Here is a 25654-nt window from a genome sequence, read left to right on the forward strand (position 1 = left end):
CATTTTTAAAAAAACTTTTTCTCCAATCAGTTCCTTGAACTTTTGTTAAATTCTCATTATATTGATCCGATTGGATTTTCCTGGAGCTGAGCAAGGAGCACGTCAGGCGTCTGTAAATAAATCAGGAATCTGAGGTCTACATCATCAATACATTAAATAAATGATTACAAATTCTGTAGAATCTATTCTATGGTAAGGATAAGCCTGATGTTTGCTAGAAGTCAATTTTTTTCCTTTCAACAGAAAAAGAAGAAAAAAAACTCAAATTTAGATCTAATGTCTTTCAGCTGATTGGAGGCAGGAGTGACGGCGGCGATCAGTGAATTCCTTCTCGGGTTGAACTCGCGTATGGAAGCTTGATGAGACGGAAAACTGAGAAGCGTTTCCTCCGTCATAAAGGTGCCTTCGTGCTCCAGGATTTCCTTTAGTCGGCGTAGACCGCCGTTGAATCCTGCATCCTCTGGCTGCACTGTAGACAGCCAGGCACGGCGCCAGAATCAACTCCTTTTTGCAGATTTGCACCCTCAACCAAAGACTAAACATGGCGGCGTCACGCTCGGTTCTATGCGTCTCACAGGTTAACATCAGGTAAAAATGGAAAAACAAAAGTTTGGGAATCCATAAAAGAGACACCGTAAAATAAGTTATTGTAAAATTATATTAACAAGCAATCTTTCCTCAAATAAAATTAAAAAGAATTCAGCAAATAAAGGCAACATAGAACAGATGTGTATAATGTTCACAGAAAAAAAAATAAAACAAATTGTTCATCACATTTACAAGACTGCTGCTAAGTTAATATTGATGCCTACTAGAATCAGTTTAAAAAGCTTTGACTAGCTGGATAACTGGGGCAAATATATGTAGTCAAAGTCTGTATCAAAATATAAAAAATATATGGGTGGGCAAGGGGGGGGGGGGGGGGGGGTGATACAGGAGGGAAGCCTGAACAACCATGATGGAGGACGTTAAAACGGCCGTCTCATCGAAACTGAAGGAAAACAGACAACACGACGGCGGGCGACCAGGATGAAGAGCACAGAGTGTTAAGCACAGGCAGGTAAAGATACACGCCACATCTTAAAGCAGGTGTCCATACAGAGGAGCAGCACTAGGTAGTATGTTGTACACAGACCCTCAGCACTCATGCACTCGCTTCCCTCGCTGTGCCGATGGAGGGGTCCCAGGTGACCCCGTGGGGAACCATTTGGGCACTGCAGCGGGCCACCAAAACAAAAGTCTGTCATTTATTCTTTCACTTCAGGGAAATAAATGGCTTTTATTTTGATAGTGGACCATCACAATAAAAGTCCGTCACTCATTCTTTTAATTAGGTGAAAGAAATATGGCTTTTATTTTGACATTGGACTGTCACAATAAAAGTCTGTCACTAAATCTTTTTTAATTCAGTAAAAGAAATATGGCTTTTATTTTGACAGCAGACTATCACAATAAAAGTCGGTTCCATATTATTTTAATTGGTGAAGAATTTGGCTTTTTTATAGGGGAACATCACAATAAAAATCTGTCCCTTATTGTATTAAGTTAAAGTAATATGGAATTTATTTTGACATCTTCCTATCACAATAAAAGCCCATGACTTGTTTCTATAATTAAGTGAAGTAACTGTGGCTTTTATTTTGACTGTAGGCCATCGGAATAAAAATCGGCCATTTATTCTTTCACTCCAGGAAAAAAAATATGGCTTTTATTTTAACAGTGGACCATCACAATAATAGCCTGTCACCTAGTCTTTTAATTAAGTAAAATAAATATGGCTTTTATTTTGACACTAGGCCATTACAATATTTATTCTTTAATATCAGTGACAGAGTTTTTATTTTGACAGCAAACTGTTACATCAAAAAACTGCCACTTTTTCTATTTATTTGGCTTTTTCCAACAGCTGGCCATCACAATAAAAGTCAATCATTCATTCTTTCACTTGAAGAAATATGCTTTTATTTTGATATTGGACCATCACAATAAAAGTCTATCACTTATTATTTTAATGAAGTGAAAGAAATATGGCTTTTATTTTGACAGAGAACCATCACAATAAAAACCCATCACCTTTTCTGTTAATTAAGTAAAATAATAAGGCTTTTATTTTGACAGCTAGCCATCACAATAAAAGTCAATCACTGATTTTTTCACTTAAATAAATATGGCTTTTATTTTGACAGTCTGTCCAAATAAAAATCATTTTTCTTTCATTAATTCTCACCTATTAAGCAGGAAAAACTTAACAAGTGGAGGAGGTATTGGGGGCGGGGGTTGGGAGTAATTACAATAATTATTAAAGGTGGAATTAAAGTCCTATGTTGCCCAACATTTGGGAAAGAAAGCACGGCGAAAAGTAAAACAAAACAATGACTTTCCAAGCTCACAATGCATAAGCACACTCTCCAGTGTTAAGAGACAAAAGCTGACATTTCCTGCACCCCCCACCACACAGCCGTCACGAGAATGCACGAGAGGTAAACCTTTTTTTTCCTGGTTCGCTGGGGAGACCGGTGGGTGGGCGGGGCGGGTTCTACAGAGACCACAAACGCCTCAGAAGCTGGTTTTGTCACACCGTGGGATTGTGGGAAATGGGAGACGATGTCCTTCATTTTGAGTGAGGAGCTGAAGACGCCAGACATTTTCGCTTTCTCTGGCATTAGTGTGGAAGTGAAATGGCGCGTGTCCCTGATTTGGCGCTGAAGTGTTTGGCCTTGTGAGTTCAGATCCTTGGAATGGTGGCAATAATGCTGGGCGGGGGCTTGAGGGGGTAAAATCACACGCTCATCGTCATGGTTGGAGAATACTGAGGAAACAAAGAGGAAGAACGTTACCCCAAACGGCAGCTCGAGTCCCAATGAAGAGATGGCGTCTTGCTGCGCGCAGGTTTACAGCGAAAACTTAAGGTCCCCCTCAGATCAGCTATTTTCAAAGCGTTCCCAGTCGTCTTTTAATTACGATGATGCCGTTTTTAGACAGAAAGACGTGTTCAAAGTGTTAAAAAAGAAACTTGACTTCTTGTCTGGCGTTTGTGACGAACTGCGACAGATGAGAAGACACACTCACGTTCTCGCTCTGAAAGGAGTGGAGGAAGTTTCCACTTAGCTCTCCGTCATCCCGTGGGGTCCCAGGAGGATTGCTAATGCCACTTAAATTGTTTGGAGAATTCTAGAAGAACACAAAAAGGCGTTTTTTCTTCTTTTCTTTCTATGTGTAGCACTTCACCTCACATTAAGATCAGCGTAAGCCTCCTGAACCGGAGCTTTAGGTTGAGTGTGTTGACATTCTCTCGACTAGCCTCACTCTTCAACCGTGTATGCAATAAACGCCATTCCAGAGGACTCCAACGCAGAGAAAAGCGCCTTCATGCAACCGCTTTACGTTAGTAACTTGTTGCATATCGGGGTTGCATAAGGTCACAAACCCGAAACAAAAGGCCACTTTTTTCTGCGTCGATTGTGTAAACGGTTATGGTGTGTCAAAGAGAACGCCTTATTTAGGCGTCTTCTGTGTTAACAGGTTTAGGTGAATGAAAAATCCGACTGTAAATTTGAATAAAACAAAATTAAATAATTTGAAAACAGTTTTAAACTCCAAAGTCACTTTAAACGGAAAAGAAATGTCGATTTAAAGAAATACTGACTGAAAACTTGTTTGGTAACCAAACTGAAGAAAATGTTTATTTCTAGCTGCTGTTCCCTAATTTATCTGTTCTAAAAATAACCTGCGACAGGTCAGATCTGCCAAGTAGAATTCCAGATGTTTTAAAGCTGTAGAGCCTTTTTACATTTTTCTCTCTCCTTTAAACCTTCAAAGTTCAAAGCTTCATAGAAAAATAAGTCCTGGATTATAGAATGTAAAAGGTCTGATCGTGTTTAAAGATTTATGTACATCTCAATCTGTACAGGAGAGACGGAAAAATGTTAAATTACACTGAAAAAAATCTGCGATCAGCTGAGCGAACGCTGCATTTTCAATTTTTGCTTTTGTCAAGTTTTCTTTGTTTCTCTTCTTCTTCACATTTAGTTCTCAATATACAGTTTCAGTTCAGGTTTTGTGTTTTTGTAGTTGCCCTGATTTTATGTGGGGGCGGGGCTTTGAATGCATTGGCGACTGCTGGGGCATGATGGACATTGGGTGATAGAGGTTATGGTGACGTCATTTCCTGTACCAAACTTTGGAAGAGCATCATCACTACTGTAGGTCACATCAGAGGGACGACAACAACAACAAACGCTGTTCTGGCGTGAAAATGACGTCACCACAACCTCTATAACCAGATGTCAATCATGTCCCAGTAGCCAATGTGCTCAAAGCCCCCCCCCACACACACACACACACACACATAAAATGAGGCAAAAACAAGAAGTCTAAAACTGTAAATTGAGAACTTAAAGTGAAGATGTCAATTCAAAACAACATTCGGTAACAGTTTTAGGTCTATAGTTTTTATTTTTAATCAAAGTATTTTTTTCAAGTTACTAGTAACTAATATTTTTGTCACGTTTACAATGCATACTTTTGAGTTTTTAACTGTTTTCAGATTTTTGTCTATTTTTTTTTTTGCTTTTTCCTTCACTTTAAGCTTATCCTGATTTGTCACCACAGATCGGATTATGAAGACGGGACGGTTTTGCCGTTACCTTGTTCATTCCATCCAAATCACCAGATCCTGCAGGAGAGACGACAAGAAAAGTAGAAATGGGTTTCTGTGATTTCACTCCTCTCCTTAGAATGAGGAGAGCAGATAAACAGCAGTGTGTTACCTAGTGATCCATTCATGTGGTGTGGTTCCATCCCAGCCATGGCTCCCAGGGGCCCATCAGAGCCGGGGCCCATTGGGAACTGCCAGAGGAAAAGGCATCATTACTTATCAGAGCCAGTGTGGCCCCGCTGTCCTTCCAGGTGGATCTGATTTAGTTTGTTCATCCGTTCCAAATGTTTCTTAAGAGTTGGACGTGAACTGTGATGGAGCCAACGTAAAAGAGGGTCATCCACAGGCGGACGCACTCCCAGCACACTCTGGACCAGAAGAAACCCAGCAGTGGTTTCTTCAACCGCCAAGGAACTCAGAGTAGAACAGAAGGGCTGCAGGTTTCAGGCTGATTTAAAGCAGCAGACGGCGTGCCGCAGCATCTAACCATCATTTAGGACTTTTCTTTAAAATCTATTTCTTATATTTCCATGGAAAATCTGTTTTAAATGTAAAAATGTAAGAATTCTAATTTTTATAAGAAAAGTTCCACTTCTGGTCAATTTTAACTAAACGTTGTATAAAAACATTTTTTTATTACTAAAAATAAAAAAAATACATTTTCAGTATACGACCAAATGTAACAAATCATCTTAAATTGACTTAAATCAAAACTTTAGCTGAAATGTTAGCATCAACAGTTCAAGCAGACTAAGGGCTTCTATAAACTTTTGGGTTGTTTATCCTTGGTCCTCACCATAAACAAACCCAAAGCCGTATTTTGAGTCGTTTTACTTCCGGGTGGGAAAATGAACCATGAAAATAACTTAGACGCTTATGGTGGAGAAATGGACATTCAATTCCCTAGCAACAGCTCTGGTGGACATTCCTGCTATCAGCATGCCAATCGCACGCTCCCTCAAAACTTGCGACATCTGTGGCATTGTGCTGTGTGATACAACTGAAGATTTCAGAGTGGCCTTTTCTTGTGGCCAGTCTAAGGCACACCTGTGCAATAATCATGCTGTCTAATCAGCATCTTGATATGGCACACCTGTGAGGTGGGATGGATTGTCTTGGCTAAGGAGAAGTGCTCACTATCACAGATTTAGACAGATTTGTGAACAATATTTCAGAGAACTGGTTATTTTGTGTATGTGGAAAATGTTTCACATCTTTGAGTTCATACCATAAAAAATGGGAGCAATAACAAAAGTGTTGCGTTTATATTTTTGTTCAGCGTATATACGAATACGATTCTTCTTGAAAGAATTCCTTTTCCGAGCACTTTATCACTTTCTGTTTATCCTAATATTTAATTTTACTTTGTTTTTTTTTTTAATGAAAGGAAATCAAATCAAATAGCTTTATTGTCCACGCGTTTTTCTGCTTTTAATTAATAAAATATTTATTTTAAAAACAAAAAACAATGGAGATATCTGGAAAGAACAAAGTCGAGGTTTGTTGTAGAAAAGCGGCATCGTTTTTGCTCTGTTCTGAGTTTTTTTTTTTTTCCAGTTCAGTTGCAACAAGATACGGCTAAGGATAATGTGTGTATTGATCAGTTTTATCCGACCAATTTCCACCGTTATGCAATGTTGTGAAAGACGAGAGCAGGTTAATACAACACAAACACGTCTGAGGTCTGAGGAAGAATTAAAGTATGAAAACGGTTTTCATGAAGGGCAGTTTCCTGGTTTTGCAGCTGAAGTGTCTAAACTAAAACTAGAATTGTTGTTTTCTATGACAAAGATGGCAGCTCTTACCACATACATGTAGAAAGTGAAACTCCTAACAACACATCGATAAGGTTGAGCTCTCACATTATTTCGGTTTCCAGGTCCAGTGTTGATCATGGTGTACAGGTTGTCGCCAGAGTTGTTCGAGTCTGGAAGAGGCGCAGACGTCACAGCGTGAGTCTCAAAAGACGAGCAGAAGTGTTAAAAAGCTGAGGGAAGTTCTGACCTGCAGGGCTAGGCATGATGGGAGTTCCTGGAGGACCCCCACCTCCAGATGGCCCCTATGGAGAAGCAACCACAAACATAAGGAAGAACTATTTTTTAGCATTGAGGTTTCTGTGGAATAAAAATGTTGTTGGGATAAAGTTCTCACCCCGTAGGCGCCGGGAGAGGGTGATGAGTAAGGCATCTGAAAGCAAAGAAACAAGAGTTTAAAGCCTTTTTCGGACTCGTCCATCATTTGATCATCTTGATCCGATTATGAAGGTCTGTCCAGCTCTGACACATAACACCATATCCCACATTAGAACTGCACAGGCGAGACGCGGGAAAAGGTTCTGTTTGAGCATCATTACTCACAGAGTTGGCATTGTTGGGATTGGGCCACGGTCGACCAGTTCCAGGGCCCCTGGATGGTGAGACATTTGTTAGTGCTTTCATTTTTCTGCATTTCCATGCATCTGTTTGTGAAGGCAGCTCACATGTTTACTCCTGGCATGCCGGGGCCCATGCTGTTGTGTGGGGGCCTCATCCCACCACCGAAGCTCTGAGGAGATCAAACACACTCTTCAAAAGGGACGCTTTTAAAAATGGAGAACACATGGAAAAGACCACCAACAGAACGTGTTGGGGCCTTACCTGAGGGCCAGGCCCCATGGGCCCCATGCCTCGGGGGCCACCCATCCTCTGCATTTGCCCCAAAGTCGGATGACCTAGAAAAGGCAAAAGAATTTCATGGGAACTTTCTTAGAAACTGGCCGTGTGAATCCTTTGCAGACATAGTTGCAGACTGGTTTTTACCTTGTCGTGTCGGGTCCATGTTGGGTAACATGGGATGGGGACCCGGTCCTCCACCTGGGGGCTACCAGGTGAACACAAGACAGAATAAACTTCTGATTCAGATACAAGCAATGAGCCTATTTACCAAGCATCTAATCTATATTAGATTTCTTAAGCAGATGAAAAAAAGCCATTTGAAAAAGATCGTATTTGTGATGTAGAAAATATTGTGGGCGGGGCCACAAGCTCCCTGCTCCGCTTTGCTCTGATCCATCCAACTTCATGGACCGGGTCTATGAGACTATGTTGTAGAAAACGACAAAAGTTTTTTTATTTTAGCTAATAATGGCATAATCGGCGTAAAAAGAACACTGAAAAATAGATCAGAAGATAATCAGAGAGGGACTTGAATCTGATACCAATAAAAAATTACATTTCAGAGTAAAGGCCCGTACACACCGGGACGAATATTCGCCAGGCGTTATTCGCTAGCGTTTTTCGCCACGTTTTTTGTGTTCACACCCAGGCGATTTTCGCTGACGATGAGCTGAGCGAACATGCAATTTCATTCCCTGACATTAGATGGCGCTCAATGTAAACAGAAATACTCCTGTACACAAGGTGGCGCTGCGCAACTTTACGCTTCTTAAAGTCGCTTTTCCCTCAGAAGAAGAGAGCAAGTATTTACGCGCTTGTCAGTATCATACAAAGAAAACATGAATATTTCAAGCACCGGTTGCTCCAACTGGTGCTTGGTTCGGGGATATTTTAGAATGTCCGTCATTATTTCTTCGCTGCTGTGTAGATGCAACTCGGCGTCTATCTTCTTCGCTGGTATGTGTGCTCAGCAAGGCAGTTTTGTGTTTGAGCGCCCCCAAGTTGTGTTTTACTGTAACTTCAGAAGCTCCAGACACGTGTGCAAAAGCGCCATTCTCATTGGTCGAATAGATTTTGACGCGATGTGTCGGAAAAAAAAAAACGAACCCGAGGCGTTCTTTAAAAAAGTGACGCTTTGACGCGTGGCGTTTTTGCGCGTCGGTGTGCACACTCACATTGGTGCCCTTTGTTTAGTGACGAGGCGTTAAACGTTGGCGAAAATCGCCGGCGAAATTCGTCCCGGTGTGAACGGGCCTTTAAACTGGGATTTCTCCTCAAAAGGCGAATAATTGCTGTTATGCATCTGCGTGTATCCCATTTGATTCACAGTTTTACATTTGCACATGTGTCAACAAAACTATTTCTCCACAACAAGGCATTTTTTTTGGAGAAATATTTGTTCCTACATTAGCAAAGCTAACGCTATGACTGTTAGCGCCGCATTGTTTACCAAAAACAGGTCTGACGTCAAAATTAACAGGACCTTTAAAAGTAAATTTTCCTAAATAAAATCAGATAAAAGACCAAAACATGTAGATTGGGATTTTCTGATTGAATTCTGACATCAGATTAAAAATATGTGATAAATAATATTTAAATGTTTGTGAACAGTTAGTTTTTTTTTTTACATACCTGGTTGGCCATCCTCATGGGAGGGCCTCTTGGTCCTCCAGCAAAGCGAGGCGACATGAAGGACTACAACAAAAGCAGAGTTGCTCCTTGAGAGTTGAACGGAGAGCAGACATGTTCAGTGGAAGATCCACTGCAGTTTCATTTAATCCCAATTCAAGCATAAGCTGAGATGAAGGCGAAAGCATGACGTGACGCACAAGCTTCACCAGGTAAGTGCAGACGCCAAAACCGCAGGAAAAGAGGAGGAGCGAGGAAGAAATGCAGCGTTTACCTGACTGTGAGGTCCCATCATACTGTTAGGGGGAGGAGGCTGGGGGTGAGGAGAGCCCTGAGGACCAGGAGGACCCTGCAGAGTCACTCGAATTTAAGACGCAGGGGGAGGACAGGACAGGAGGGGTGGGGGTTGAGATGAAGAGGAGAAAGACGGTGCGAGAGAAAGCAGAGAGAGGGTTACTGCAGGCCAGAGGACAGCTGGAATGCAAGAACAAAGGTTTTGGGCCAAATACACAAAAATAATGCGCCAACGTACAAACAGCAAACAGTTAAAGTGGAACTAGGCAGAGGGGAAGAAGCAAATGAAATTCCTGAAGAAAAGAGACGGAGATGGGGAGGATGTGTGTGCTTCTGCCTGTCAGTCAAAAACACTGAGAAGCCTCCTGCATGCAGCGTGTTATCAGTGCTAATTTCCTTCAATTAACAGCATCAATTAAGCTCTGTGCAATTAGCTTCATAACAACACTAAACACCACCATGTTAATGTTGCTCATCTGAGAGTGAGGGCTGTAATTAAGCCTACGCCGTCGCCTTTTTCTCCATGAAAAGCATGAGCGCAAATGTGTTCAAAATGTCTTCTGGTATTAGAATGATGGCAGTGACTCACAGTGCTTCCAGTGCATTGTAAACTGGCTGACACGGTTCACTCGGGGGCTAATATTGCAGTTTTATTCTGCTTCTAATGAGTCAGGTGTCTGCAAAAACTTCAACTTCCTGAGGTGCTGATATTCTTTTCAGAATTTTTTTAAATCTTTCTTTTGACAGTGTATTGTGTTCTGTATCCTGATTGCAATCGATCTCCTCAATATGCTGTGTCTTGTGTTCAGCATGATAGATTTAAGTTAATCTATCAGCGCTATCTGGACTTATGCCTTACTGACCTTATATGTAGATACATATGAGGTGAACATTTGTTAACCCCGTACAGGCCAGGCAGTAAATATCAAGGTGGTAGACCACGCAGTGAACCCGTAGAGAGAAAATGTTCATGATCTTTTTCTACAGTCATGCTGCTGGCAACAGATCGTAGTGAACACTTCAATATGTAAGGATGAAAGTAGGTGAGATGCAGGCGTGTCGTACCAACTTTTCATTTTTTTTCAGCCCCCCCCAAAATCCTGTGGACTGCAAAAGGAGCCCGTTAGTGCTGTTCACGTGATACGTGCACGCTCCTTGCTACAGCCTGACTGATAGAAATCAGGAATTTAGACAATCCGAGTGCAGTTTGTGTGGACATCCTACAGGCGTCCATAGGCACTTGTGTATGACGTGCACACCCGTGTGTGCGGCATTCACCTGTGGTCATAACTTACTAATGACTACAGTGTGGCGTAAGGACACTGTACAACAGCATCACCCATTATCCTTACGAAAACTTCATAATACACATACCACACGCACGATAAGGGTTCGTTCCATTTTCATGGCGTCCCTTGAGCTGACCGTACGAGCCTCAAGGGAACTGCCCGACACACCTGCAGTCCTCTTAAGATGCAGCCGCTCCTCTCTACGACCCTCCACAGACCCAGACAACACAAAACCCGCAGAACCTGCACGGGTCCACCCCCCGTAGGGATGCATGTGACTTTTTCTACAAAAGTTTGAACTTTGAAAGTTCAAACAAGAGAGAAAAGTCTGTTCATGTCAGTGAATGAAGTGTGATGGATTTACAGCCTTAAAACATCTATAGTTAAAGCTGACTACTTTGTGGATTTCATCTATCGCGGCGGGTATTTTTAGAATACAACTCTTGATAAATGAGGGATGGCCGCACATGCACAGAGATGGAAAGAGCTGCATGCAACACAACAAACAGACGGTTTTACGAACACTGATGGGTTTGTTGGAAAACAAGTTCAATCATTTGTGTCCTTTCATGAAAATGATATTTATTATGATTTTAAAGCTATTGAACTTCAAAAACAGGATGCGCCAAAAACCGTTCTTTAGGTAAATATTTGCCTTTTGGATGACTTACCTGGAAAAAGCCTGGCGGCATAGGCCCTCCTGGCATCCCCTCACCAGGGGGCATTCCTCCCATCACTGGGCTGGGGGCTGCTGCTGCGCTCTGAGAAGAAGAGGCAAACGAGAACATGAAAACCTCCCACTGTGCTTCATTTCGTCAGCTGACTTTAAGACTTTCTTCTGGTTTTTTTTTTAAAATCATTTAACGTTTGTATCAAAGAAAGGTGAGAAGACCCATCTTTGAAATGGGACAGTCATTGGTGCACAAAGGTGAACACAGTTCCACAAAATGTCTTTTAACACTTAACACAATTTAACAAACTGCCCTGCTGCTTTTGGAGACCTCAGTGAGGGTTTAATGGGGTCTTTATTGAGGTCTGAGCCCTGCTGATTAGGATCCAGCAGATCAGATAAATATCAGTGGGATGCACCGAGTCAGTGGCTGCAAAGTGCTGCTGCACAGCAGGGGTGAGCGGGGCCTATTTCCTGCTCAAACCACAGCCCTAATTCACTAATGTGCCATTTGCTTTGGTCACACGCTCCTAATTGACTGAATTTTTCTTCCCTGCAGCTGAAGCAATCTGAGATGAGCTAATGTCTTCTGAACTGTGGGGTTTAGCTTCCAGAGAACACCACCCTCCCTTCCATTTGTTAATGCGCCGCCTGCTCATCCTGAAGCACAGATGCAGGCAAACAAGCAACAATCACAAACATCAGCATCCACGCTCACATGAAGCTCTAAAGCCTCCACGCAGACCTGCATCCCCCCTCCAACAGCCAACACACTCCCTTTTATCGACTGCACCTTCCCTAATTATATCAGCTCAGACTGCTCCTGCATGGCTCTGTGTGAAATTCCTCAGTGGGAGCAGAAGTGAGACCAGCAGGAAAAATCGCATCTGATCAGATTTGAGCGCCACCGTGACATGGGCACCCCGTTTCCCACCCCCCTTCGCTGGGTGGTGTTACAGGACGGTGCAGAAAAATCAGCTAAGTGCAAAACAGACAAATCATTCAAGCAGAAGCAGCGTGGATGCTGCAGATACTTCTGTGAGGGAACCTCAGCTTCACCTCACAACCAAACTAGTATGAAATAAAACACTGAAATGGAATGTGAAAAACAGAATAGAGCTAAAACCTACTTTAAAAAAACGTTCAAACTGTTAAAATGAAGCAAACTACCCTTTAACAGCAAAACCAATTTTTAAAAATAGGATTTAAAGACCCACTTCAAGAAAATGGGGTTTTTAACATGTTCTCGTGGCATTTTTCTGATGACGGAGGACATTTATAAAGAAAAGTATGATTAAAATTGCATTTCTGAGCATTTCTTTAGTAAAATCGTTGTGAATCAGGGGCAGACGAAAAAATGCTGTCTGAAAAAGATCGTATTTGTGATGTAGAAAACATGCCGGGTGTAGCTCCGAAGTCTCAGCAACAGGGAGGGGAAGGGGGTAGGGGGCGAACAGTTCCCCCCCACAACTCAGAGGTGAATTTGTAACAAACTCCTGCTGCTCTGCAGAAACTATGTCCTTGAAAACAACACAGATTTGGGGATTTTGGTTAAATTATAAATATTATTTAAAAGATCACTGGGAACACTTTGAAAAATAAATCAGAAGATCGAAGTGGGAATTTTTTTTATTTGATTCTAAATGGATCTAAAAGGAAAAATTATATATTTTCTGTGATACTGTTTAAAAAAATAAAACAAAATCAGAAGTTTTTATTTTTTTCAGGATAGGTAGCTTAACCCACTAGAAACCACCTGATTTTTCTGCAGTAAATACTGTTCACATGACGACAAAGAAGGAGAAAAGAAAAAGTTCCAAAGCTCAGAAATAAAATAATATTTGGAGATTAAAACTGAATTGCAAAAACTACCCATTTTGTTGTTTACTTAAGACATTTCCTTTTTTGTTGAAGGTGTTAATTTTATTTTAGCTTATTTTAAGGATAAATTGAAAATGATGAACTTGTGACTCGCATTACCTACTAGTGTTTTACAATGAACTATTTTATAGCATTCGTCTAAAAGCAAACGTATAAACTCAGAAAAATGGATGATGAGTGTATTAATTTAGTTGAATAGAAATATAGATCACATCTGCTACAGTTTTTCACCTCATAGTTTCACCTTTTTTTTGGCTGGAATTAACTGAGCATAGTTTATTTAAACAAACACTGTAAAGCAGTTTACGGTCCTTTTTCCTGGGCGAGAGGCACTGGATTCAGCTGCATTTTGCTTTAAAGTCCCACTCTGATCATCTTCTGATATATTTTCCAAGTGTTTCCAGTGGTCTTTTCATTATGATTATGTCGTTTTGAGACAAAAATAAAAAGACCTGTGTCCTGTGTAGCAGTGTAACAAAAATGGTGAGCAATGTCAGCGATTTCTAGCCGTACTGTTTAGATCCAGATTCCAGTTCAGACAAGGAAAACAAAGACGTTCATGGATCTGTTTGTCTGCAAGTAGATGCGCCAGAACGGGGCGGAGTAGTTTGTGCGTATTTTTCCCATCACAAATATGATCTTTTCAAACGACATTTTTTCATCTGCTCCTGATTTACAGTGATTTGAACGAAGAAATGCTCAGAAATGCACTTTTGAGGTTAAGTTTCTTTTTATGTCCACCATTGTCAGAGAAATGCCATAAGTACATGTTAAAAACACCAAAAACACAATTTTCACCCGAGTGGGCCTTCAAAATACTACATTATTATTGATGTTAACACCGTTAACATTTGGAAATGAATTAGATAACAAGATTTATTACAGATATTGAACATCTAACAGCTTCCTTCCTGCTTTATAAATGAACATAACACCGTTTGCTTTATGGGCTCTTCTCAAAGCTGTCAGGAAGCTGCTTCAGGTGAGACACTCCCAGTTACTCAATGTAGAAACTGCCACTCATGTTTTTCATCAATTTGAAACTGTTCTTTGCTATTACATTTAATTTAATCGCACGTCTTTCGTTGGAAAGCTCATATTTACTCTAAGACGACCAACTCAAAGCTGCAACTCCTTTGCTACATTTCTAAAGCCAACAAAACCACCACAGCTGTTCAGTTAAACTGCAGCAGAACGGCTGCACATATAAAACAACTTGTTTTTCAAGATTAGAACTGCCCAGACAAGTCATCCAAATGTGAGCTGAAGGATGATGTCAGGACTACAACCAGAGCCGCACAACAAACTGACAGTCATTTTCTTCTGTCTGGCTGGAAGAAACAAACAAGGACAAACAAACGTGTTACCATCAAATCTGTGACTATTAATTACAAAAAAATCATGTCTCATTCATAAATCTGATAAAAACATATACATACTGAAAATTCTCCATCTATGCCAGGTTTGGATGTCTTTAAAAATTAAATGTAAGCATTCAAAGATGCAGTTTTGATCAACCGTCTGAGGCTTATTCCTGTTCCAAAGATTCTGCAGGAGCACAGATTCAATCTGGGAACACGCGAGATTAGGATTGCTTCTTGTTTTGTGGTTTTCCTGTTTAATTGCAGACATTTAAAAAAGGGTTCTCATATGTTGGCTCAAATGCATGCAGGCTTGCGCAGCTGGGTAGTGAGTGGGCATGCGTGTGCAGCGCTGCATTTCTCCTGCAGGCATAATGGAACTGCTTTTCTCCTCTCCCAACATTCTTGCCGTTTCAACGGCACAACATGGATGTGCACCCGTGTTCTGCCGAGAACCGGACAGTTTGTGCATCAAAGAAGAGCAAAGAAAAAATATAGCGTTAATCTGTTACACCATAGGTTAAATCCACAGATGTATATAAAACAGCATTTATAGGCTACACAAGCAAAGACGTTTACAATCATAAACAGGAAACAAAAATAAAATACAAAAGTATATGTTACATAGAATATAAATCAAAATATTTTTTAATAAATGCTTTGGTGCCAATCAGAGCTAGGCGCTAAATAAAATAGTTTGAATTTGTTGTTTTAGAAGATTTATTTTATGTGAAAACATTTTGAGATTTTTGGGGTGTCTTGATATTCCCATTTCTCGTAAGGTGCAGATGTGAAAACGGCAGCTAGCAAAGAGGATCTTGTTCCACAAGGAAAAAAAAAAGAAAGCTTGTTCCACGAGGCACACAACTATGGTTTGCGTAAGAGAGACAATAATCCCCCCCCACACACACACACACCCACTTCTTTCGTTTTACCTCTGTGTAGCGTTTAGTTTGGACTGATATAAAGCTGCAGGAAATGTGAGGATTTTTAAAAGGATCCAGACAGAAGTGGAGGATAAACTTGCTGGAGTTACAGCAACAACCAGAAAGTTTAATCCAAGTGTAGATCTGGAGACAGTGTTGTCCTTAGACAACGATGCTATGCCAATGAGATGTCCCATCCACCAACATTCAACCATGACCCGGTTTAATGTCAGACAAGTATTTTCTCGGACAGGACTTCAAGACGTGGCAGATAGATAAATAAAATACAATTATTTAATAGGACATAAAAAAATGGTAGTTTATAACAGACAGGAATCCACTTTATATGCAACCTTGTCTTATCAGAGAGCCGGTGTTAATTTCATTGACTTCAAAACCAGTTTCAAGGCTGTTGCTACCAAAGTGCTCTACCGAGTGCGAATAGCATTTCTGTTTATAAGATGCTAAAGCTAGGGTTAGCTCACAAAACATCTATAACCCTGTTCTGAAAATATTTTTAGACCTTGACGATTAGCTCAAGGGACATAATGAAAATGGAACGTATCATTGTTGTGTGTGTGGCAAAAGTATTGTGAAGTATTCGTAAGGATAATGAAAGTTACAGGCACAGGTGATGCTATCATACGGTGCCCTAAAGCCACACTCTAGATCAGGGGTCGAGAACCTATGGCTCGCGAGCCATATCTGGCTCTTTTGATGGCCACATGTGGCTCGCAGACAAATCTTTAATTATTAAAAAAAAGTTTCACTAGACCAGTCCTTCTAGGGCGATGCGATGCCAAAGGGGCGTAGTAGTAGCGGTGCTTGGAGAAAAAAAATCTGCGGCACTATCGGTTTATCTGTTCTATCACAAAGTTTGTAACAGCCTGAATCCTGCGAATAGCCGTCTCTGCAGCTGCTGCTCCCGTCTCAGAGAAAGAGCCCCAAATGTTTGAGAAGGAAAAGGGGAGGGATAGTGGGCTTAGGCAGCGAGGTGAAACGACGCACTGATTGTCAAAACACTGCAGCGTGTGAGTTTGTGTACTGACAATGTATGGCTCCACGTCTGCATGTGAGCAGTCTCTCACATCTAAAGAACATTCAGACCAACTTACGATCACGTTTGACTGATGAAAGTCTCAACGCCCGCATGAAGCTAAAACTCATATATCAACCAGACTAGACCATGAGCAAAACCATCCACAAAAACTACACAGATTGTCTAATTTTCTCATTTCTAACAGACTGTTCTATTCTATTCTTATATTTTGAAGAAAACTGAAAATCTGGCTGAAAAAAAAACCCTGAGATTATCATCAAACTGCAAAAGCTTTTACTTACTTAAGGTATGAGCATATAACATAACATAATATGATGTCCAAATGTGTTTAAAATACACGAAAAAGCTGTAACCAGACTAGCACAATTTGTTAAATATTATTTAAGGAAAAATATCATGATTAGGTTTGGTAGGAAACCTGGTGAGGAACATGGCTGATATGCTCCTGATATGCTTTAGGCCAACTAAAATTACTTAAAAACACTCTTGCTGCTCCAGTTGGGTTACTGCATCAAAACCTGTTTTTGCAGTGATGACCTCAGGTCTCTGTTGACTCTTGTTCAATCTGCTTTGCGCTTGTCTGTTAATGTGAAGGGATCCCGTTTAGCGAGCTTTTGCCATCATTTAAAAACCTCACAGTCATCAGCCTGTCAGAGTCTGCTTCAACACAAGTCTGTCCTGAATGTCTTATTAGTACCACGACTTCAATGCACAAGAAAATTATTCATGCAACCACCCGTGTCAAAACACGAGTACACTACATAAAAATGAGTTCTGAGAAAAAGTTAATAGACTTGATCAGGTGAACATGCTTCAAAGGGTTAAGAGAGAGAACAGCTTCAAATCTGCCAGAGGGACCCATCAGGAAAACAGTCACACGAATGCCACTAAAGTGTTTTACAAGTCCGTCCACAAGAATGATCAACAAAACACTTCTGAGGTTTACATGTTTGACTAACTTCAGGGCTTTAGCACAGGGGTGGGCAATTCCAGGTCTTGAGGGCCGGTGTGTCTGCATGATTTCCATATAGTCTTGCTCTACTCATGGCTGATTACCTGGTTAAGGTGAGTCCATCCAATAGTATTGCCCTACTTATGGCTGATTACCTGGTTCAGGTGTGTCCAGCCAATCAGAACATGCCAGAGAAGGGCATGTTGGAAAACATGCAGGAATGGGGCCCTGAGTGCCCACCTCTGCTCTAGCAGGTTTACACCATTGACTGAGAACTGACTAAGTGTGACGTCTGGCATAGAAAATGGTTTACTTACGGCTCCAACCAAATAAAATCAATGTAGTCGCCTTTTTCGCAATACAGATGCCGCCATGTTGGAGGCAGACATTAGCAGTTATCAGTGATTGGTCTTAAAACTGAGCCATCGTTTCTGCGGCAACCACTCTCTCCAAACAGGAGTGAAGTTGTTGGACGATTTGAAATTTGTTCTCCACATTTGACCCAACCCCTTGGGGGACCGGTAGGTGTCAAGCAGGGAGGCATTGGGTCCCATTTTTAAAGTCTTTGGTATGACTCGCCCTGGTTTACATTTTGAAAATTAAAAAGCATTGCTGTGAATCAATTTTAATAGTCAAATTAGACATTTCTACATGAATTTTGCTACACATTTACCAGAGAACTTTTTTAAAGTGAAATGTCAAGTACCATTTTCTTTATCATTTTAATTAAGTGACAGAATGAGCAGTGTTGAGGAAGGAAATGAAAAAGCATTTTGGCTGATTGCTTTTTCATTTTAATTTTGAGTCAAAAAATGCAGCTTGATTTTGAAAATGAAAAAGCATTTTTGGAATTGACTTTATTTTTAATTTTGCTACACAATCGCTTCCATAGAATAATTTGAACTACAGAAAAAATACCATGAAAATCTCAATAACATGGTTATTCTGACCAAGAGAATGATTGGGTAACAGTTGTTTATTTCTCGATAGAAATCTATTGGATTTTGGCTTCTTGGAGCCCTCAGGTACTTCCTTTTTGGAATGCCGCAGGGGGGAGGGGCCACTCCGAGTGTTGTAATTGAAAGAATACTGTCAAGTCTCCAGCAAAATTATGTTTACCTGACCCAGAATACTAGCCTCCCTGCATGAACAGTCTTCTGGCTGAATATTCAATTTTTTAATTAGAGACAACAGTTATGTTACACAGGGCTGCACGGTGGCGCAGTGGTTAGCGCTCTTGCCTCACAGCAAGAAGGACCTTGGTTCAAGTCCCGGCTGGGGGACCTGAACCAGAACATCAATGGGGGACCTTTCTGTGTGGAGTTTGCATGTTCTCCCCGTGCATGTGTGGGTTTTCTCCGGGATCTCCGGCTTCCTCCCACTGTCCAAAAACATGCTTCATAGGTTGATTGGCAACTCTAAATTGACCATAGGTGTGAGTGTGAGAGTGAATGGACGTGTGATTGAGGATATTCTACCCTGCGACAGACTGGCGACCAGTCCAGGGCATCCCTTGCCTACGCCCAAGTGGCCGGGATAGGCTCCGGCAACCCCGTGACCCCGAAAGGGAAAAACGGTCAAGAGGATGAATGAATGAGTTATGTTACAACTGGAGAAGCTGTGAACGCAAACCGTCTCTGCTAAATCTGTTAGTTTCCCCACTGAGGGATGAATTTCTGGCATTATCTCATAGCATTAGGAGATTCAAGAGTAAAAAAGGTTTATATCTTCTAAAAGACAGTTTTGTCTGTAGGGATTTTAAATATTTACTCACTAGAATATTATGACCAACAAATTGTTTGCTAAAATACAACAAACCATGAAACATTAAAAAAACAACCTCCAAAGAATTAAGCAATGACATCTGCATCCAAGCTAAGATTTTCCTCTTGACATAAATAAGGCTACGTTTACACCGCAGGCTGAAACGACCCAATTCCGATTTTCTTTGCTCCTATGCGACCTGTACCTGATCTTTTCATGACAGTCTGAACGACACAGATCCAATCTTTTCAAATGCGACCCAGGCCAATTGGGTATGTGGTCCTGAATCCGATACGTATCCGATCTTTTCAGATGTGGCCGCCGTCTGACCGGCCAGGCCACATGAATCCGACCCGATACAATACAAACGTCATAATTCTGCGTTGAAGTAGGCGGGAACTAGAACATAAACAACAACCATGGCGGACGGTGCTTCTGAGACCAGTCAGTGGAAGGGAAGCGAGGTCACCGATTGGATTCATATTTAGGGTGACAGCTCTATTCAGGCCAAACTCCAGGGCCCTTATCGCAACCGGGTGATTTTAAAAACAATTTCCAGCGAAATGGCCGAGCGTGGTGTTGAACCTTTCCCACCATGACTTTTTTTCCCTCCCTTTTCGACCATGGTCAGAAGCGCGGGGGACCCAAGGCAGATCCTCCTCCGGGGTTTACTTCCCCGTTCGGACCCTTAGATTCTCCAGGATTCTCCAGAACGGGTTAATAAAGAGTACATTGCATTTATTCTGGGGGAAGCCTTCTTTTATTATCGTTTTCCTTCCTCCCTAACACACAACATGATTGCACGCCAACACATGCGGGTCATTTCTGGGTCATTTCACGGTCACAAAAATTTGCATTTAATTGGAAATGAGAACGGCCTTGCAAAATTTTTTGCTTTTTTCAAAAAATCTGAACTGAGCATTAGGCCCTGCAGTGTGAACGTAGCCTAAGTTAGTCTCCTTAAAACCTTGTAAATCAAGATTTTAAAAACATTTTCAGATGGATTAAAAAAGCTCATGCACTAAAGTCATGTGTGTAATAAAAACATTTTATACCAGAATATCTTGAATAAAAAAAACTATATTCACAGATGACATCTTTTGTTCTGATGGTTTACACCCTCGTTTATCAGATGACAGTTTGCTTAAAATGCAAAAATATCTAGTTTACATTTGACAATTCTGTGGATAAACCTTCTTCTGGATAGACGAGATCCACCAACAAAACGTGAGGCTCCACTTGTCAGTTTGAGGGAGTGACCTTAGTGAGTTGCAATATGAATTTAAAAAAATGACAGTTTATTCTCCTGACAGGAATGATGACTGTTTCGGTGTCATGGCGTCATAGAGAGATTGTTATCCCGAATATATGCTCTTTAACAAATGAACAGAAATATTTCTGACACTGGGTGTTTGAAATGCATAGAATATAGTTTTTATTCAATGTATATTCAATGACGTAGGTTTAGAACAGCCAGGATATTCTGACAGATTAAAAACAGTTTTACTCCAAATGATTAGAATCCCTTCTCTCTGGTCTTATTTAACCAGGCAACCTTGTGTGCACATTGTAGTGAACCGCACCAGGGTTCACCTGCAAAATCGTAACTTGAGACAGACCAGGTTAGCTAGTTTGGTGTACAACCATTGACTGTAAATGAGAACTGGATTTGAGTGGCCTGTCTTTCATTCAAGTGACTGAATAATTAGGCAACTCTTCAGCAGCAGTTATGTTGCTTTGATTTTAAATCTTTGAAGAAGATATAATAATTTACATTTACTAAAACAACAAAAAAAATTCATTGTTGACAACATTTAAGTTGGCGGGTTTTATCATTTATTCAGAAATTGTTGAATTACATCAATTAACTTTTTACTAAATAAAACTATACTTTCCATCACAGTTTTAGATGAATGTCTGGACTATTGTTGGTCTTCATTTCTGTATGGTTCTTTACTCCTGCTGTCTGGCTCTGATATAATGAGACAAGAACAGCCTTTAGCTTTTGTTGTTCTGCTTTTAGGAAGCCCATTCTTGGAGTGACGTATGCACACGCGCACACACACACAAGCACACAAAGTATTTAGGTATTGACCACAAAAATGTTCCCTGGCAGAGGAGCAGAAAGTGTTAGGCAGACTGAGAGGCTTTGTGAACGGTGAGTTTCCAGACATGTTATGCCAGATCTTTATCACATCCCTCTGAAGCCCACAGCTGTGCTCAGCGTACAGCCTGATGCTGCTTCTGCTCAAAAGCCTCTTTTCCACACAGACCTTCTGCTACCAGAAACGAGCAGATGTCTCTGTCTTGCTTGAGGCTACCAGCTCTGGTTTGGGGCCTCCGTTACAATCACCCGGGGGAGCTTCTGGGCAGACCGCCCTTCCCCTAAATCATGATTCAGCATATATAAACACGTGTGTTCTTCAAACCATGAAGCTGTCTCTGCCAAACAAACACCTGAATCACTGACACGGGTTACAAAAGGGCAGAATGGCGGCGGATGTTCTCCTTTTGCAAAAACAAAGGGGGCGTGGGGGCAAGGGGGATGGGCAGCATGAGGAGCAAAGAAAGAACTTGGATGACTCTTAAAGGAAAAATACACAGAAAGAAGACTAAAAGTGTGTTTCAAAGAAGCTGAGGGAGATGTGATGTAGATGTTCATGCTACAGCGAGGACCACCCAGCTGCAGACCCCAGAGCGTCTGCTCCTAACAGCTTCTCCCTCTAAAAACAGAGCCCTCACAACCAGCCAACATGTTTAGCTTGTAAATGTTTAACCATTAATCAACACCATAAAAGCCCATTCTGCATCCTGACTGGACGGCAACCCCCCCGTCCCTTCTCATCTCCACGCTCCCCCCCTCCTCTTTTTTTATTCCCGCCGCCGCTCTGCCGTGGTGGATGCTGGGCATATGCCACAACGCCACTCCCTTTTCCTTTTCTAGTCTGACTTCAGCGCTGTGACAGCCATCAATCAGCCGCTCCGCCACGGAGCCCTTGCGGGGTGGGGGTGGGGGGGTTCAGTCAGCCCAGTATGGATGCTGGGGGGGGGTTACAGGGCTGGTTAGCAGAGCAGAACTCACCTCCCCCACTTAGACAAAAGGAGAGGGTCCAAGGACTAGTGCTATCCACGCACACAGACGAGCAGTGGCTTGACCCCCCCCTCCAATGATCACAAAGAGAGCCAACATTCAAGCAAAGGGCAACCACAATATGTCAGAGAGAACTAACCACACAGAAGCTCTCAAGCAACATCGCATCCAATGGCAATACACTGTTCCTTCATATGCTTAATGTATCACATGGTCTGAGGTAAAGGCAACCATAGCATCCATTTCTCTGATGTATTCCTGATCTTTTTTGTCTGTAATTTCAACAAATACTTCAACGAGGGGGCTACTAGTAAATACCGTTTTTCAATATTACAAGTCAATTTTAAAATAAACAACTCAAGATAGAAGCAGCCGAGGCCAGTTATGGCTGCTTCTCAAACTAAACGTGCAGTTCCCCTTCTTAAAGACTCACTCCCATTAAAAAATTGTGGTTTTAACATGATCTTGTGGCATTCTTCTGGTAATAAAGGACATTTATAAATAAAATCACTCCACCTTGCTCCGCTCCATTTTGATGCATCCACTTACAGACAAATAGATCCATGACCGTCCTTGTTTTCCTCGTTTGAGCTGGAATCTGGATCTAAACTGTAATACTGGATATCTCCGATATTGCTCGCCATTTTGGTTGCAGTGAAAATGTTAGGTTGAGGTTGTGAGGGGCTATAAACTAGCGGGAGAAACAAAGGGATGATGGGAAATGAGCGCAGGCCTCATCATTGCTAATGGTCCCGCCCACAACTCAGAGGTGGATATCTAATGAGTTCCTGCTGCTCAGCAGAAACCATCTGTCTTAGAAAACAACACAGGATTTTGGATTTTGACTAAAAATGAAATTTTGATAATGAAAAAAACCACTGGGAATGCTTTGAAAATAGATCAGATCCTAGGTCACCAGCAAAAGAAGAGGTCCGTTACCCCAGCTACCATATCTGCCGAAAGCATACCCAAAATCGACATTTTAACCCAACACTGACTCATCAGGTCATTGAGCCCATCAGTCTGAGGATGATTTTACAGGTAATATATTTTCTAAAGTGATAAAATTAGTTATGGTCCTTAAATCTACATCAAGCATTCGTCTAATTTTGCAAACAAATGAAGCTCATTTCTCTGACGTACAAATGCAGTTTTCAACACCGACTCAAAGCATGAAAGGGTGAGGCTAAAGGAAACACCCTCCCTTCTTCAAAATAGCATAAGATGATGCAAAACAACTATAACATGCAAATTCAAAAGTGTTTCCATAACAGGAGGAATGCCAGCCAAACAAAGCTCACATTCAGGCTGGGAGAGCCTGACGCACAGCTGCATCTTCCAACTTTCATATTCACAAAGACAGCAGGACGTTTGTGATTTAAGGAGAACGGTCACACTCAGGAGCAGAGAACACCTTAAAACAAACATGGAGCTCTGGGAAGACCACCTTTTTTCAGCTTAATAACTGAGGAAAGAGGCGCGTGGACAAAGAGGGCGAGCGTTGGACAGGTCTGACTCAGGACATGCTGACATCAGCTCGGTTTTCCCAGAAGCCAATAAAGCTTGATGTTGGCAACAATTGACCCACCAACAGCTTAAAAGTGTTTGAATTTGTCTCGGGTTGTAAAGCCCAGTAAATAAACCACTGTGACCCACAGTGTCTGTAAACATGAATTATATGAGGAGGATTTTTTATAATGAAAAGTCTGACAGAAATTATGATTTTAGTATGAAGCTGTGTTTGTCAATGACAGTTGAATAGTAGTAGTAGTGAGTATTTCCCCACATTGATTTAAAAAAATGAATTTTTATTTAGTTGGTTTGTTTCAGTGGAATGGACTGTATATAATTTACTTTAATAATGGGCTAAATGAAGATAGAACAGATCACTTTGCTTCACTCACATAATCATGGAAGGCCTTTGCTTCACTGGAGTGGTCACATGTCTCCCTCCTCTCAGGTGCAGCACAATACAAGTCCCAGAAAACACTGCAGACAGGTGATGTTATGAAGCATAAACAACAACAACAACAAATGACATTCAGAAAAGAGGAGACTCACCACCACCAGGAGTGGAGGAACCCCGGGGGTTCTCCAAGTGTTATGTTTTTCTCCCATCGGATCTGTCAATTAAATAACTAATTAGATAATTGAATTAACTGATTAATTGGAGTTTTATTTAGAAAAGGGGAACCCAATGTGATGGACCTTCCCCCCAGATTCCACATACCTCTGATAAAAAGGTCTGTGCAGACTTCTGAGCTCCTATGTGCAACAAATACTCATAGACGTATAGAGCCAACCTGCAGGAAACAAAAAAAACATCAACGTAAGAGAACAGCGGGTCTTAGACTCCCAAACGGAGGGACGGAGGAGACGTGCAGGCCCGGGAACAATGGCTTCTAAACAGCCAACAATGATCATAACGACAATCGGGTAAAAAAGCAGTGGAGCTGCAGAGGCACTATGAAAATAAAGAAAATGAAAGTCATGATGTGACAGAGAAAAACCTTCTCCAGCCTGTTGTGTGTTCGCCAGCAGCCTTGATGGGCTGGAATTACCAAACGGCAGAAAACAATGTGCTGTCGCGCGCCGCTGTTATTGTTTTCTCCTTCCGCGCTCGCGCTGCGAAAATTAGGAGACGAACGAGTCAACGACAAAAGCTAAACGACGCCCAAAAATTATAAGAAAAACAGCCGAAAATTGACTAAAAACATGTCTAACCGCGAGCGGGCAGAGTACTGGAGCTCGAAGGAGGAATGGCGAGCAGACAAGCGGTTCATTCAATTCCATTCTCGGCAGGAGGAAATCGCCTCTAAGCTAGCCCGTCCAGCGAACAACAGACCGCGAGCCCGGGTAAAAATTCAGAGGAGGAACCGTTTGAGCTCACTTTTCTCGGGCCTGGCTGTCCGACGGCACCGGGGTGCCTTTGCCTTTGGGGAACATGGTCTGTCGGAGGGACGACGGCCGCCTTCGCTTTCTTTCTTTTTTTTCTCGTTATTTCATCTGTCAGATCATCGCGGCCGAGAGCCTTAAGCACTCCAACCACACTCCTCCTCGATCCAACGCCACAACCGAGCGTGGTCGCGAGGAAGAGGCGGGGCCTGCTTGACTGAGTGCCAATTCAGCCAATGAGAAGACGCAGGCTGCCTTAAGGTCCCCCTTCTTGTGGTTTCGCTCTGACTCATGTTAAATACAAATGTGAAATTTGCAGTGTTTTATAAAAAATATAAACATTCCAGTTTTTTTTTACTTCTAATTTTTGGAATCCTCAAACTCGATAATAGTGTAAGTCCTTTTCAACATTTTATATAAAGAGTGGTCATTAGATAATTATTATCTGTTGTAAATTCACGGAAATGTAAAAGTGGGCTATTCTTTAATTAGCCGGTTATTTGTACTTTTTTTTTTTGGTTTGGACAAAAT

The 25654-nt window shown here is 41.6% G+C and overlaps 1 protein-coding gene across 2 annotated transcripts; it reads right to left on the bottom strand.

Moving 5' to 3' along the window:
• Positions 1–640: 640 nt before the first annotated feature.
• ssbp3b (single stranded DNA binding protein 3b) lies at positions 641–25366 on the bottom strand. 2 transcript variants are annotated; one of them, XM_004067671.5, is made up of 18 exons: positions 25119–25358; positions 24459–24531; positions 24290–24351; positions 24133–24217; positions 11195–11284; positions 9215–9289; positions 8944–9006; positions 7456–7516; positions 7294–7367; positions 7137–7201; positions 7015–7063; positions 6809–6844; positions 6662–6716; positions 6520–6584; positions 4770–4848; positions 4647–4675; positions 3070–3171; positions 641–2809 (listed from the first exon to the last, which is right to left on the bottom strand). In XM_004067671.5, the coding sequence occupies exons 1-18, from the start codon at positions 25172–25174 to the stop codon at positions 2780–2782; spliced, it is 1149 nt and encodes a 382-aa protein (XP_004067719.1). In that variant the 5' UTR covers positions 25175–25358; the 3' UTR covers positions 641–2779. The 2 variants fall into 2 exon arrangements, with proteins under 2 accessions (XP_004067719.1, XP_004067718.1); XM_004067670.4 differs by lacking the exon at positions 9215–9289 and having other exon boundaries at positions 25119–25366.
• Between the last annotated feature and the right edge of the window lie 288 nt (positions 25367–25654).

This window comes from Oryzias latipes, chromosome 4, assembly GCF_053564925.1.
Source record: "Oryzias latipes strain Hd-rR chromosome 4, Olatipes_Hd-rR_3.1".
In the NCBI taxonomy this organism is placed as follows: Eukaryota; Metazoa; Chordata; class Actinopteri; order Beloniformes; family Adrianichthyidae; genus Oryzias; species Oryzias latipes.